General features: G+C 32.3%; 1 protein-coding gene across 1 annotated transcript; it reads left to right on the top strand.

Annotated features, from left to right (window-relative positions):
* The first annotated feature begins 16 nt into the window (after nucleotides 1-16).
* On the top strand, nucleotides 17-14,422 carry LOC126848111 (ankyrin repeat domain-containing protein 29). The gene is made up of 8 exons (XM_050588703.1): nucleotides 17-393; nucleotides 3,233-3,343; nucleotides 4,462-4,560; nucleotides 11,571-11,669; nucleotides 11,747-11,845; nucleotides 12,335-12,532; nucleotides 12,616-12,711; nucleotides 12,863-14,422. Exons 1-8 carry the CDS (start codon nucleotides 382-384, stop codon nucleotides 13,058-13,060), a joined length of 912 nt encoding a protein of 303 aa, XP_050444660.1. The 5' UTR covers nucleotides 17-381; the 3' UTR covers nucleotides 13,061-14,422.
* Nucleotides 14,423-14,540: the final 118 nt, after the last annotated feature.

The raw sequence follows: 14,540 nt of genomic DNA, 5'->3' as shown, positions 1-14,540 counted from the left end.
CTGCTACGTGAAGAACGCGGGGTTCAATCGGGGCGCAATTCAGGGCGATTCGCGGGGACGATTCGATGTCATCCGTGAAACGACAATGTTCGGCGTTGCGTGTGTGCCAACGAAGAGAAGGTGTCTCGACGAGCGGAGTGCGGAGACTGTGGAGTGTGGTCGTGTGGTGCTACAAAACGGGCCGCGGTAGAAAATTGTATTCAGTAGCGGAGCGCGCTGCGCACCGGACAGACGGTCGATGATCGTATTCGAATGCGCGCGAATGCGAAACATATGCTTGTTACGTATGTATGTACATTACGAGCGATGCACCTCGTGCGCTTTCCGCGGAAGAGTAACGAGTGAATTGATCGGCACGCAACGGTCGGCCGCGGATTCAACATGTCCATGAAGGTGAGTGTCGACGAGTCGCGAGGTGCGCCGAGATTCGCGGTTTATATCATCGTGATTTCCGCAGAAAAATTTTTCTCCTTTAGCCATCTCGAAGCTTCGCGTGTTTGTCTCGAAAAAGTTGCAAAGTGCATTTACTTATATGCCTCAGCGTTTGGCATCACATATCTTCATCTTTATGCCAAAACCGAACGAATGTGTAATTTTGCTGAGTTATTACAATTTGAAAATTTAATTTATTGCGATAAATCAAGTTCTTGTTTTATTGTTGTAATTCCTTCAGATTATTCAAGCATTACGCATAATATTTACATGTTACATTAGTATTATGTACCATATATAATACTTTAATAAATATTATACATTGTGGCACAGAACATTTGCACATTCGTGATTTTGAGGCGACGATATACATACAAAGGAAGGATTTAAAATGCACATTTTTCTCTCCATGTATTATCCGTAAATTAAATTTAACAGAATTAGCATTTATACATATATTAAACTAATATTTTTATCTGGTATACGATATCTCGAATGAAAATCACGGTAAAAAGATAATATATTTAGTACATATTATTTATTTTGTTATTCTTATCTCGAATCTATAAATTTAATCAAATTTCTCCAATCATTATGTAATCGTAAAAAGGATTAAACATTTTATTACATTGGGGTTTCCATGTATCACTTTTTCATAATTGTCCTCACTTTATCGTTTATCATTATTGTGCTTTTATCTTTTTTTTTTTTTTTCGATTAATCAATTGTTTTTCCCAAGAAAGAACGTCAAAATAATTCTTCTCGATTAGTCGTTGATCCAAATATGTATTTTGATTGTTATCTTTCATTCTGTACGTCAAACACGACTCACGTGTTATTCGAGTAAAACGCAAATGACATATGTTAAATGTATACCGCATGAATATATGTCTTATCTTTTATTAGCGCGTTATTTTTGGTTCTTTCGACGATGAATGAGTGCACCTGCGAGTGCGATTAAAAATGAAAGGCGAAGTTGACGCGCCACGAGGCGCCGTTTAACCACTTCCTCATCCAGATGTTTTCGCAGAATATATCAGAATTTATTATTTAATATTTTTACTAAATTTAAAGAATGGGATTAAAATAGGCTGCACTGCGTATTATGTACGATGATTTTTAATTGAAATATCCACAATTTAAGGACATCAGATAATTTAATCAACAATATTTAATTAACGACTGGACTTTATTAAATAAATATTATATTAACGTTATATTGTTCTCGTGACATGTATTACATAATATTGAACGTAGGATTTAAAACTAGACTCACATTGATGTCAATGTGCGTGTGCGTGTGCGAGCGCTTAATAGCTAGTTAAATTTGCATTCTTTATCTCTACATGATGTTACATAAGATTTACATTAGATTTTTCGAACGTATTTCTCGATAAATTCGCGGTAATTATGAAAATTTTAAAACAAAGATATCTACATTTTTTTCCAAAATATCTCTTGGTATTTATAAATTTTGCATAAAGCTGTATTAATTTTTCAGATATTTTTTTTATATTTCTTTGTATAAAAAAGATTACATACAAAAATTAATCACTATCATTCAGTATCATGGAAATTTTTGAAATGATTTGAATTATTTGTCAGGATTATGCGTCCTATATATTCAAAGGACATACTTGTTATTGTGCACGCTATATGATTGTAAAATCCTGTAATAAGACTTTTCCGCGTCATTAAGTACAACTCAACGGTAACGTAATCTGCAATTTTATGTTTGTAATCCGTGACATGCACAGAATCGGTAATAGATGAACGAATAAAGATTGCAGATTTATATGTCAGTTTTTACAAACTCATTTTCTTTCTGTTTGTAGAATTCTTCGAAATATTTTGAAGCGAAAGTTTTCATCAAATCATAAATCCGTGAGGATGGCTGAATACGAATAAACCTCGAGATACAAATACATTCTCGATATTCCACGGGATGTTTTCTTTTTCTCTTCTTAAAAGTTGTTTATGAGATAACTAACGATCGAGTTATCTCGTAAACAGTCGAAAACGAGATCCGAATTTTGATCATCATCGAAGAACCGCGAGAATATTTGCGCTGAAAAATTTTGTCTTTAAAATCGCGTGGATGAAGGGAATAAAGACCGAACACGTGCCGAGAATTACTGATCCCATCGAAGACAATCGGGAGCATTTTTTTGAGATTATAGAGGAGCTAAAAATATATTTGTGACTTGGACAGTTCTGACGAGCCACATACATATTCACGCGGTTACATTAATATTCCACTCTTATACATGTCTATTATATTACATTCCAGACCGAATCTGGTACGGGAATGTTTGTCTTCTCATTATTTCGATGCGCAATTGACACGGATGTATATGAAAATACTTTTTGATAAAAATACGATCGAAATAAATCGATTAAATAATCTCTCTCTGCAAAAATCTAAAGAATTAAAAATTACCTAAATTTGTATTAAACTTTCTTATAATTTTAAAAAAATTTTAATATTTTCCTAAATTTACTCTATTAATCAATTTTAATTTTTCCAAAGAAATGGATTGGATGAAATGGAGAAGTCAGCGTATTATTGGGCTCTCGAATTTTATATTCATCATGATTTTAATGATCACGATTTGAATGATACGATCAGGGAACATATTGAGATGAACTTTTAGATATTTTCTGTGCGTTTATATATAATAGTATATAGCGTTTATATATAATCGTAATTCTTTCCAACTGTAACCACCTTACGTAAGTTCAAGGAAATAAGAATTTTATTAGCATATTTATTAACTTGTTTTTTTTTTTCTTTTTTTAGAAGGAGTCGCCTTGGGATGTGGAGCTGCATCTGGCGGCGGCACGTGGGGACGCCAAGCGTCTCCGTATTTTATTGGACTCCGGACGCGTTCACGTCGATTGCAAGGACAAGGTCAATGACATGATATAATTTTGTTCTTTTCAGAAAGTTCGCTAAGCGATCAGAAAAGTTTCGCAACAATCGAAATAGAGTACTCGGGATGGGCACACGCATTTTTTCTTTAGATTAAATTTTCTCTTTAACATATTAGTTTGGATCCTTTTTGAAATGTGGCATCTGATTGCGGTCAATCAAATATTGATTTAATTAGGTTGAAATCAATATTAGTTTAATTAATTCAAAGTCATATAAGCTTGCCTAGGAATGCGTACAATGTTGTCGGAAATCAAGTAAATCGTAGCTTGCGTTTCCTGATTGAAATAGCGAATAATGATTGTAATAAACCGACAATTTCGTGGCAAAAGCGGCGATTTTCTCTCCTCGTTGTCAGCTAGTTCGTTATGCTAATGACGATGAAGAGCGAGTAACGCGCGAGTAACTTTGTACTCTTCTGGAAAGTGGTTTATTAGATCACGCGCGGACACTAATCGTGCCACTTTTCGATTTGGAAGCCAAACGCGTTTTACCAGTGAGCTAATCCGAATGAAATCGTGTCACTGTCAGGATCAAATCGATTCGTGATTTTGTTTAATCAGCAAGCATAATATACTTTCTGTTGCTCGCGACTTTCTGTCCGTTCGAAATTCCAATCGAATATCATTTCGCGAATCTTTGTATTATTTATAACTTAACGAGATATCCGACGAGTCGATGTAAAAATAAGATAAATATTATAAATGTAAAAAATACACTTATAAGATTTATTTTATGAGATTCTTTGTAATTTACAAAAATAATGAGACTTTATTATATTTAGAAAGTAAAACCTCGATTTCTTCAGCTATGATACTTTTTTACAAAGAAATAATTGCTACTTTGATGTATTATCATTGTTATATATATATATATATATATATATATATATATATATATATATATACTACGTGTTAATTGCGTTAATAGACTCAGGACACTTAGCTTATATCTTGATAGCTCGTGAGGATCGATTAGAAAATGTGTATAGCGGCATACATTCGCCAGTAACGTTCACCGGCAGAGGAAAGTTTTCGTGACCAATTGAATCTTTGTAGCAAGCGTTAAGTTTTGTAAATGAGGTCATTTTCTTTCAGGATGGTACGACACCTTTAATTTTAGCTGCCGCCGGTGGTCATATCGATGCCGTGACTGAGCTGTTAAATCAAGGAGCTGATTCTAATGCCAAAAGACTGGTAAGTCTTGATCTTATGACAAAGTTCTTATCGGGCGATCTAAAAAAAAGTGAATGAAATTCCTTTCGCGTGTAATAGCACGACCGCGTCCATCGCCTTATTCTGTATGATTAAAAATCTATGTTCAGCAAGAAAGGAAAAGAAAATATAATCGTCTATTTTATAGTATTTTTTTAATTATTTATTTTTTGATTATTTTATTTATTAAAATAAAGTAAAATAAAATATTAACTTATAAATGATTAACTTATTTAATAATTTTTTTAAATGTTTATCACTATTATTAATTGTGACAGCAGTGTTATCAAACGATTTATCTATATCAAGCTTTGGTTATCTCTTACTAAGATCGTACGATATAGTCATTGATGAGATGAGCGATATTCTGAAGATTCTGTTACACTTTGTGTACAAAAAATCTATCTACGAAAACACCAATATCGAGCAAATTGTATGCAATTTGAAGTACTTATTTTATAATTGTTGCAAAATGTATAAGATTATAAGGTGTAAGCTACAACCATAAAACAGTTGTAATGACGTGATGACATAATGACATGATGATGAGAGGCGTTTAGCTGTTTTTTTTTTTACCATACTTATCATCTTTGATATATAATGCTGGAAAAGGTAGAAAGATATTCTATTACATCTTATGTCTTCAGGATATGCGTTATTCTGTTTCTTTCATATAAACATCATCGTTATTTTTATCAAAACCGATGTTGAGCAATCTTGAGATCGCATGTCAATTGCAATTAAAGAATGGAATATTCAAGATTCATGTATAACATGTGATAAGTACTGTGGAACAAATTCTACGATCAATTGATTTTTTGTCATAGCAAAAATTTAATCGCATTTTATAATTTTTTTCATATCTTAATTTTTTATATCAAGTATCTTGATAATAAATAATTTTTGATCGACTTTTGAGGAATAATTTTTTTCTTGATAATAAATAATCAAATTGTTTTAATTAAAATATATTAATTTCTTGACATTAAATAGTACGCGCGCGCGCGCGCGCGCGAAAGAGAGAGACAGAGAGATTTCTACAATATTTATATTCTTATTAATAAATAATTTAATCTAATAAAGAAACTTAATCTGTAGAGAGTTATTCATTTATAAAGTGTAACAATGCTTGACATTTTCACTAACAATAAGAAAAAAATTGAGATTTGTTGAAAATTATCTTTTCTTAAAGAAACTCAAATTTACAACCTTTTTATTAAGAATATTATTTTACTTATTTTTTTCTCGTTGTTTCTCGAAATAGAATTTGTAAAACTTCTTAGAGCGCTATTCCCTTTGCAACGCGTTGTACCTTTTTTAAACCTTTTTAAAGAGTCTCAGCGCGAGACATAAAAAGCTCGTCGCGTAGCATGTCACGCGAAGTACCAGGAAACTGTCGGGCGTTCCTTTTTTTAAATGCTTCGTGAAGATTTATCGTTAAACCCACGCTTCTCTCTTTCTACCTTGGTGTCTCGTGTACTCTAAAATTACGACATTGTATGTAAATCGATGACAAAACTGCCAGCGTTCAATCAGACGACATGTATACCTTAAGAAGTAAAAGAGTGAAAGGATATACAATAGAAAATGTGTGTATTGTAAAAACTCACGATTTTTCCTTCAATATTAATTTTTATGAATTATATTGCAGTAAATATTTATTTAATTATTTTTTGGCGCATAGAAAATCTGATCCAGAATATTTCAAAACTTATGATATATTTCATCTTATCTTTTTTATAAAAAAATCACAAAAACGTAAACCCTTCACGATTTGTGTAAAACAAGTTCTAGATGATCTGGAATCTCGCGCTTGATTACTATTAGGCTCGATAAAGGGAGAATGTTATACAAGTAAATGCGCTCACGGAAATAGAAGTGTAACATTCAATGATCCATGATGAAATTAATCATACGATCTGTGCTTTTTTCTTGAAATTGAGTCATAAACGATGATGATGAGCGGCGTCGCACTCGGCACAGAATTACGTAAACGTTATTTAAAAAGCCGTTAAACGTAATTCGTCATCCTATGCAATCTGTAGATCGATAATCAGGATCATTTTCAGCTTGGCTGGAAAACGCGATCCTCTTTAAATTAATGCTCTGATATTTCAAGATCATTATATTACCTACAGGCGTAATTATACTTCATTTCACTTGCATATTAATTTCTCAGTGATACACGTATGATAGTGTTAATAAATCGTTTACAAGTAATAATTAAATGTAAAATTATAATCTACGAAAAAAATCATGTAGAAAGCTCTTTTCTTTTCAGAAAAAAAATCTACAGAAAATTTGGAATTTTAATAGCTGCTCTTTGTTGATTTTAAAACGCTAATCTAAGAGAGAATATTTAACGATTTGTAATATAAATATTCGCAAAGCTAAAGACGAGTTATTAGTCAAATGAAAGAAAGAGAGAGAGAGAAAGAGAAAATATTTCAAGGTTGCTTAAATGAAGCACACGTGAGCTTGTGCTATAATGCTGTTATAATGCAAGTTCGCGTGATTCTAATAGCAAAGTTTGTGTAAAACATGCAACAACGGTAACGTGGCAGTTCAGGAATTATCGCTGACACTCTGTATTTATAATCTATTTATAAGTATTAACTTTGTTTTTCTTTTTTTTTCTCTATCAGATGTATACATCATAAGTATACAGGATTAAAAAACCGCACGAGTGCGTATGTACGTCATAAAGTGCTTATACGTTATTATGAAATATTAGAGAGAACATCAATAAGAAGGAAATGAATAATCATACTTCTCGATTTAATTTTTTATTTATTATATACATATATACACATTTCTTATAATTCTTACATATAATATTTTATAAAATTTTATTTGCCAAATTTATTTTGCAAATGTTTCGTTATTAATCGATATCTTTCGCATAAGTATAACGTTTAATTATTTTGTTTTATCTTTTTCTTGTTCACATTAACTTGGCATTTATTATGACTTTAAATTTTAACAAATTTTAACTGCAATTGTGTCGCAGAAGTTAAAAGAAAAAATTTCTTTTAGATATATCATTTTAAAATTTTCTATCCGCGATTATTGATCGTCTAAAAATGGACAATACCGGCAAGGGTGAATGACATCACTAGGTCGTCCGACAGTCTCATAAATTATAGGTAGATAGATAGTCGTGCGCTACGAACATCACACTATAAACGTTAATTGAAGCGATTCTGTAATGTAAAATGTAAAGCATCGATCAAAATTGTATTTAATAATCGATCAAGTTTAATATTATCCAGTGAGAGTGTATGTGTGTGTGTGTGTATTGCGCGCCCTTTACTACTGATTATCTTTCGATCATTTTCCGGTGAATTAATTGAACTCGACGCCCCGCGCTCTTGTGAAACGAATAACTGACCTTTTGTTGTCCCACTTGGGACTGATGTACAATCGGCGGAATTTGCATTTGTGAGCTATAAAACGCGGTACCGCTATGCACGCATGTCGTGGCTGATTCAGCAGACATCTCTGGAGTACAATCAGATCCTCAATTCGTATCTCACATCGGATTTTTTTCTCTGACAAATTCTGATTTTTGACCCTATTAAAATATTACATTTTTTTGCGAATATTTATATTACTCTTACACAAACACACGCTCAAAATATATATGCATATAAAAAGGAATTTACTTATGTTAGATTACTAACACAAAGTTCTTTCTTACAAAAATTATTTTTGAATATCTTTATGTATTATTTCTTTTAGCATATATTTATCGCTTACATAACTTTTTGTAGATAACACAAATCAAAAAAAGAATTTTTGCACCTTCCAAGATATCGATTTAATTTTGATATTTTGTTCAACGTCTTAAATAAAAATAATTCAATCATTTTAATTTAACGATTTCAGATATATATATATATATATATACAGGGTGTCCCAAAACTACCGGACTTCCTCTCAATGACAGATTCCTTAGAATATTTCAAGACAAGAATCCCAATACAAAATAGTTTTTAAACGGGAAACGATTATATTTTACGAATGAGAGGACTGAGATTTCGCGCGCTCATGGAATGCCCTTTTTATGATATTATGATCATTATGTATAAATTTACAATAGCATTATGTTTTTTCGATTCTCTACACATTGCATTTTTTTCGAATAATGGATGCGAGAACTAAAGGCATCTCAAAAATGATTCAAAAATTTGCAACATGTTCCAACTTCATCTGTCAAAGTGATCGATCAATATTACAATGAAGGTGTCTACTATGATATGTTATGAAAACAGTTATAATTTGTATTTCATTACAAAGATTCTAAAATATTTCAAAATGCAAAATAAATAAATGTCAAATCTAATTCTATTATAATTTATTTATCTTGCGCAACATATCATAGCAAACACTTTCATGGTAACATTGATCGATTACTTTGACAGCAGAAGTTGAAACAAGTCGCAAAATTTTACTCGAATCATTTTTGAGATGCCTTTAATTCTCGCATTCATTATTCGTTATTATTAAAAAGAATATATTAATGCAATGCATAGAAAAACATAATTACAATGCTATTGTAAATTTATATAATTATAATAAAAGCATCCCATTTATAGAACACCTTTTTCACTTGTTATTTTGCCGTGTCTGAGCGCGCGAAATCTCAGCTCTCTCATTCGTAAAATATAATTGCTTCCAGTTTAAAAACTATTATAGCCTCGACATTTTTGTATTAGGATTTTCGTCTTGAAATGTAAGGAATCTGCCATTAAAAGGAAATCCGGTAGTTTTGGGACACCCTGTATATATATATATATATATATATATACATATATATATACATACATATTTGATCCGTCAGGTTGACTGAATATTTCTGTGAGTGCCTCCTTACGCATGATTGCACTGACAATCGAAGCGAAAGAAACGTGTCGCCTCGACTTTTACCGTCGAACATGACAGGTTGCGATCGTCGCATTATAAAATTTCTGCGGTTCAGTAATGGATAGGTATTATGTCCCCCGCTTCGTTCGCCACGCATCGCGGCACATGTAACTCCACGCTCGTTGCATGCACCCGCGCGGCCCATTTCCAGACAGGGGAATCCGCTCCGCAAGTTGCAAAAAAGAAAATAAAGTTCACCGCGCCTTGCAAATGGAGTGCGCATGAGAGCAGAACTCTGAAAGATAAGCGCGATCAAGAATGTAGAAGGAAGAACACCCACACGAGAGAGATTTTAATCTCTTCCTTTCTCATTAAAAATAATGTTAATATCAAACAAAAAAATGCACCACGTATCTCGTGAATTAATGTTTTTAAACATTCTTCTATTTTACAACAATCGTTTAATTTCGTTTTTTTCAGAAAAAGAAAAGTAGAAAAATAGGATAAAACTACGAGAACTTGTCGTTCTAAGAGAAGTTTTTATAGCAGTGAAAGTACATTTTGCTCATAACGGGCTATTTGTTTAAGTAGACCTATAAGATCTGTGCAAAGGGGATGTCAAAAATAAATCATGAGATTAAGAAGTTAATATCTGTAAAAATTAAATCCGTGTAATAAAATAAAAATGTAGACAAGAGGAGGATGAACTTTGTTGCAGTTTGTATTATTTTCTTCGAGTTAGATTTAGGTAATATTATATAATATTATGTATGCAGAATCTTTTTAAAAGAATAAATTTCTTTGTCAAAGTTTGAAATTCATTGTAAAGATTTGTAAATTTTATCACAAAGAAATCTTTTGGTGAAAGGGAAAAGATACGTTACATATCACGACAAGAAATTTAGAAATAATAATTATCCTTAATATTAATCCTTAATTTAGCCTTAATATTAATCCGAACGCCTAAATAACTTTAAAAAATTGAAAAATTTTAAGAACTTTTTGCATATAAGAAAGAGTGATTTAATTTTCTTTCTCAGATTACTTTCAAGAGGCATGTCAAATCTTGCTGCGCTTATTTGAAAGAGCACCATGTAAATTTGGCAATTTACTAATATCTCGTATTAATTTCTCGTTTCTAATTTTCTTTCTACATATACTTCTTTCCGCGCGCTTATGGAATCCAATCAAAATCATGTTTCTTCCTTCTCCTTCCCCAAAGAATTTATGTTCCTTCGTGAAAGCGTAACGCCAGATTCTAATTGCTTCGTCATGTAATATCGAAGCTCCTATCTCGAAATAAACCAGAAACTCCGATTGTATTCCGATATCGATGAGAGTTTCAAAAATTTATTGCTTCGCGCGCGAGCACGACATGTGTTTCACGTAGCGGATAGTCACGCTTTATAACGCGAGTCATTATCTTAAATTAGGTGAAGGACAGGTCCGCATATGTTGTATTGTAAAACGGTGCTTCGTAGAAATCGATAGTTAAAGGTTGCGAAATCTCAGTACAATCATATTGTGTACGATCGCCGAATTTATTAATTGCAAATGATGTTCTATTATAAAGAACACATTTTTCGTAAATAAGATCTTATGTCATCGATTCCTTCTTTCTTCTCTCATCTCATCTCGCCGATCAAAACGATGGTCTGCTCACATTCAATGTGTTAGTGCTATCGTCGTGTTTATTTGCATATCTGCATATGTGTAGAAACTGTTACGTATCGTAAGAGTTTCACGATTTCGCAAACTTGAAACCTTGGACTTATAATTACATGGAGTAGTCCACTTAACTTGAATATCTCAATTCTCGAGCAAGAAAGAGAAAAAAAATACTCTCTCCATATTCATTTAAAAAAGAAATATGTAATAAATAAATGATTCTTAAATAGAAAAATTAAAATCATTACAGAAAAAATCTTTCTCTCTATAAAATTACAAAATACATCCGTCTAGATTTATATAATTATACTAATTTTTTTTTAGTAATAAAAAATTTGTCCTCTCAAAAAAATATTTAAAATATTCAAGTAAATTATCTTGTACATTGTTATGTACTGCGATAGGGCCAGGACAGTGTAACCATATATAATGTAATAATGTTTGCATTGTTTTTGCAGACTGGGACAACAGCTTTGTTTTTCGCCGCCCAGGGCGGTTACATGGACATCGCGAGTCTACTTCTGGAGCACGGCGCGATTGTGGATTCGTGTAGTATAGTAAGTGAGAGGCAGCAGCGTGTAAACGAGATCTCTCGCTGCTCTTTAAACACCAATTTATTCCACGTGGATTTTAGGACGGGGGCACGCCGTTGTTCGTTGCATGTCAATATGGTCATCTAGATGTTGTGGAGGGCTTGATAGAGAGAGGTGCCAATCCGAACGCTCACATGAAAGTAAGAGAGCGGAATTTTTCCCTCCATACCGATAAAATTTTTTATATCGAGAGCATGAGAAAATAAGACTTAGCAGGATAATGATTTATCAAGATTATACTTTAATTGAATTTTGTCAAGCTCTGTTGAGCTCGTCAATTATGTTATGTTTCTCATAGGTCATAGCGTATTCGCGGTGAGTGACTTTAAATAATTTAAAAATCTATCTTTACGAATAACTTTAGATTCTTAGAGATAAATAATTATTTTGTCACATGTAAATCTCTCAAGTTTTTTTATCAAATATAAATCTCTCAAGTTGAGATATAAATTCCTTTGGCAAGTTGAATTAGTCTTTATACAATAAGAGCATTCAATAAGAGTTTATAAAATTGAAGTTTATCGCTATCAGAGCGATTCAACTCGGTCGAAAACATTACTATCATATGTATTTGAAATAACGATGCGGCATTAATATACGAAAGTTATGAATTAATTACGGCTTGTTAGGATGGCGCCACAGCACTGTTTATCGCCGCTCAAAACGGTCATCTTCGTATTCTGGAGGTTCTCCTGGACCGTGGGGCGAAGACGGACGCGGCGAGAACAGACGGTGCCACGCCTCTCTGGATCGCGTCGCAAATGGGACACGATCATATCGTTAGGAGGCTGTTGAAAGCCGGCGCCAAAGTCGACGCCACTAGACACGTACGTCTTGCGTGTCAAGAACCTCCGTCACGTTTTTCATATATTGCGGAAAGCGAACTATGTTGTGTAATCTATTCTTGCAGGACGGCGCGACTCCGCTTTTCAAAGCCGCCCACAAAGGTCACACCGCCGTCATCGGTGAGCTGCTCAAGTATCGCCCCTCACTCGGTATACTTCCAGTAAGTTTCAACAAATATAAAAAAAAAGATTAACGAAGCAATTTTGCAAAGTAGTCTTATCTATCATCGACAGCCTATTTTAAACGTCTAAAATGCTATACATAAAACATATTATATGCAAGGAATGACTAACATTCTTCATTGTTTTGAGAATGGCGAAAGTGCACTGCACGCTGCAGCCTTGGTGGGACACATGACAGTCGCGAGACAGCTCGTGGGAGCGGGAGCAGATCCTTTGCTCGTAAATCAGGAAGGCATCACGCCGCTTCAACTGGCCGTCAGGCATTCGCAAACACAGGTCGCCAATTACCTAAGGGATAAAGTGAGAGTGCGAACCGCATCTTGTTAACGATACTTCCTCCTCTTTCGATATTATTTGTATGGAGAATCTCGAGATATCAGCTCAAATATTTCTAAGTAAGCAGGATAGATACGCTAGACAGAGCAATGCGAGAAAAAATAATTTGACATAATCTGTGTCTCCATAAGAGTTTTATTACTGATAAGAAAATCTTATAATGTTATATTTAAAAAATTATTTTATTATTTTGTTATATATATTTTATTAAAGAATATATCTGTTATATATTTTTTGAAAAAAAAAATATATGCGAGCATTTTTAATGCGTGTAATATTTGTTATTCTCTTATTGTTAATAAAACTCTTATTGATACTGAAAATAAAACTAAATTACTTCTTTGTACGTTACTTTATATTACATAAGATATATTAAATATTAATGATGATAGGATGGTTGTGAAGAATGAGACAATGAAAAGAAGTTTAATTTCATGTAATAATATAAGTGAACACAAGCACAAGTAAGTCGATTATATTAAGAGACTGTAAGTGAGCAGAAATCCGTCTAAGAGAATAATTAGGTCTGTTTATTTTAATTTATTTTAATCTTTTTTTCTTCGAAGAATATATGCCAATTTGATTTTAAGCAAAGAAAGTAATGTTAAAAGTGTAATTGAAACGAACAGATCAATTATTAGATAATATATATAATCACGATACCGTTCCATTCTGTGGTAGATATCCCGGTAAAAATATTTTAATACATTTTCTACCGTAAATTTAGTATGACCAAAATGTTATAAACGTCGAAAGATGGTATTTATTTCTTTCTGTATAACACATCTATTGTTAAAATGTATACCATAGATTTTTTTAACTTATCTATAATCTCATGTTATGAAAATTCAACGTCTGTCAGCAGTCTAGAGCATAATTACCAGAAAAGAGATATGGAGATTTATCAAAACTGATGAGTTTCTAAGACTGACTGATTTGCCTTGAAATACATATTTTTTATTGTTCTATTATTCTGTAAGATCTTCTATCTATTACATAAGAGGGATGTGCAAGACGATAAGGTTATAGTTGTCATATTTGTTTATAATACATTTTATTAAAATACGAATATATCGATGCACCGGACAATGTTCTGCAAAAAAAATTGCAACAGTTCAGCGTATATATATATACGCCTCAATTATCAACAAATAAATTTCTTACCGAAATAAATAGATTACGAGTGTGATTTAAACACTTCAATATATTTAAATATTTTGTAATAATTTTAGCTTTATGGGAAAGTAATAAGTATTCTTCCCGTCTTCCTAACACATAGCACTCGGTTCATTAGTTGTAATTGTTGTTATTGTTAATGAAAAAAATTAATAAATAACTTTATAAAGAAAATAATTAGATTGTTACTAATAATTATATTGTTACTAATAATAATGTTGCTAATAATATATAAAAGTTATATACATTAAAAAAAGTTACATACATTATCTATATTATAGAATTTATCACAGAA

This window comes from Cataglyphis hispanica, chromosome 3 (genome assembly GCF_021464435.1).
Source record: "Cataglyphis hispanica isolate Lineage 1 chromosome 3, ULB_Chis1_1.0, whole genome shotgun sequence".
Classification (NCBI taxonomy): Eukaryota; Metazoa; Arthropoda; class Insecta; order Hymenoptera; family Formicidae; genus Cataglyphis; species Cataglyphis hispanica.
The sequence above is the reverse complement of the archived record's forward strand: the minus strand, read 5'-3'. Positions and strand labels throughout refer to the sequence as shown.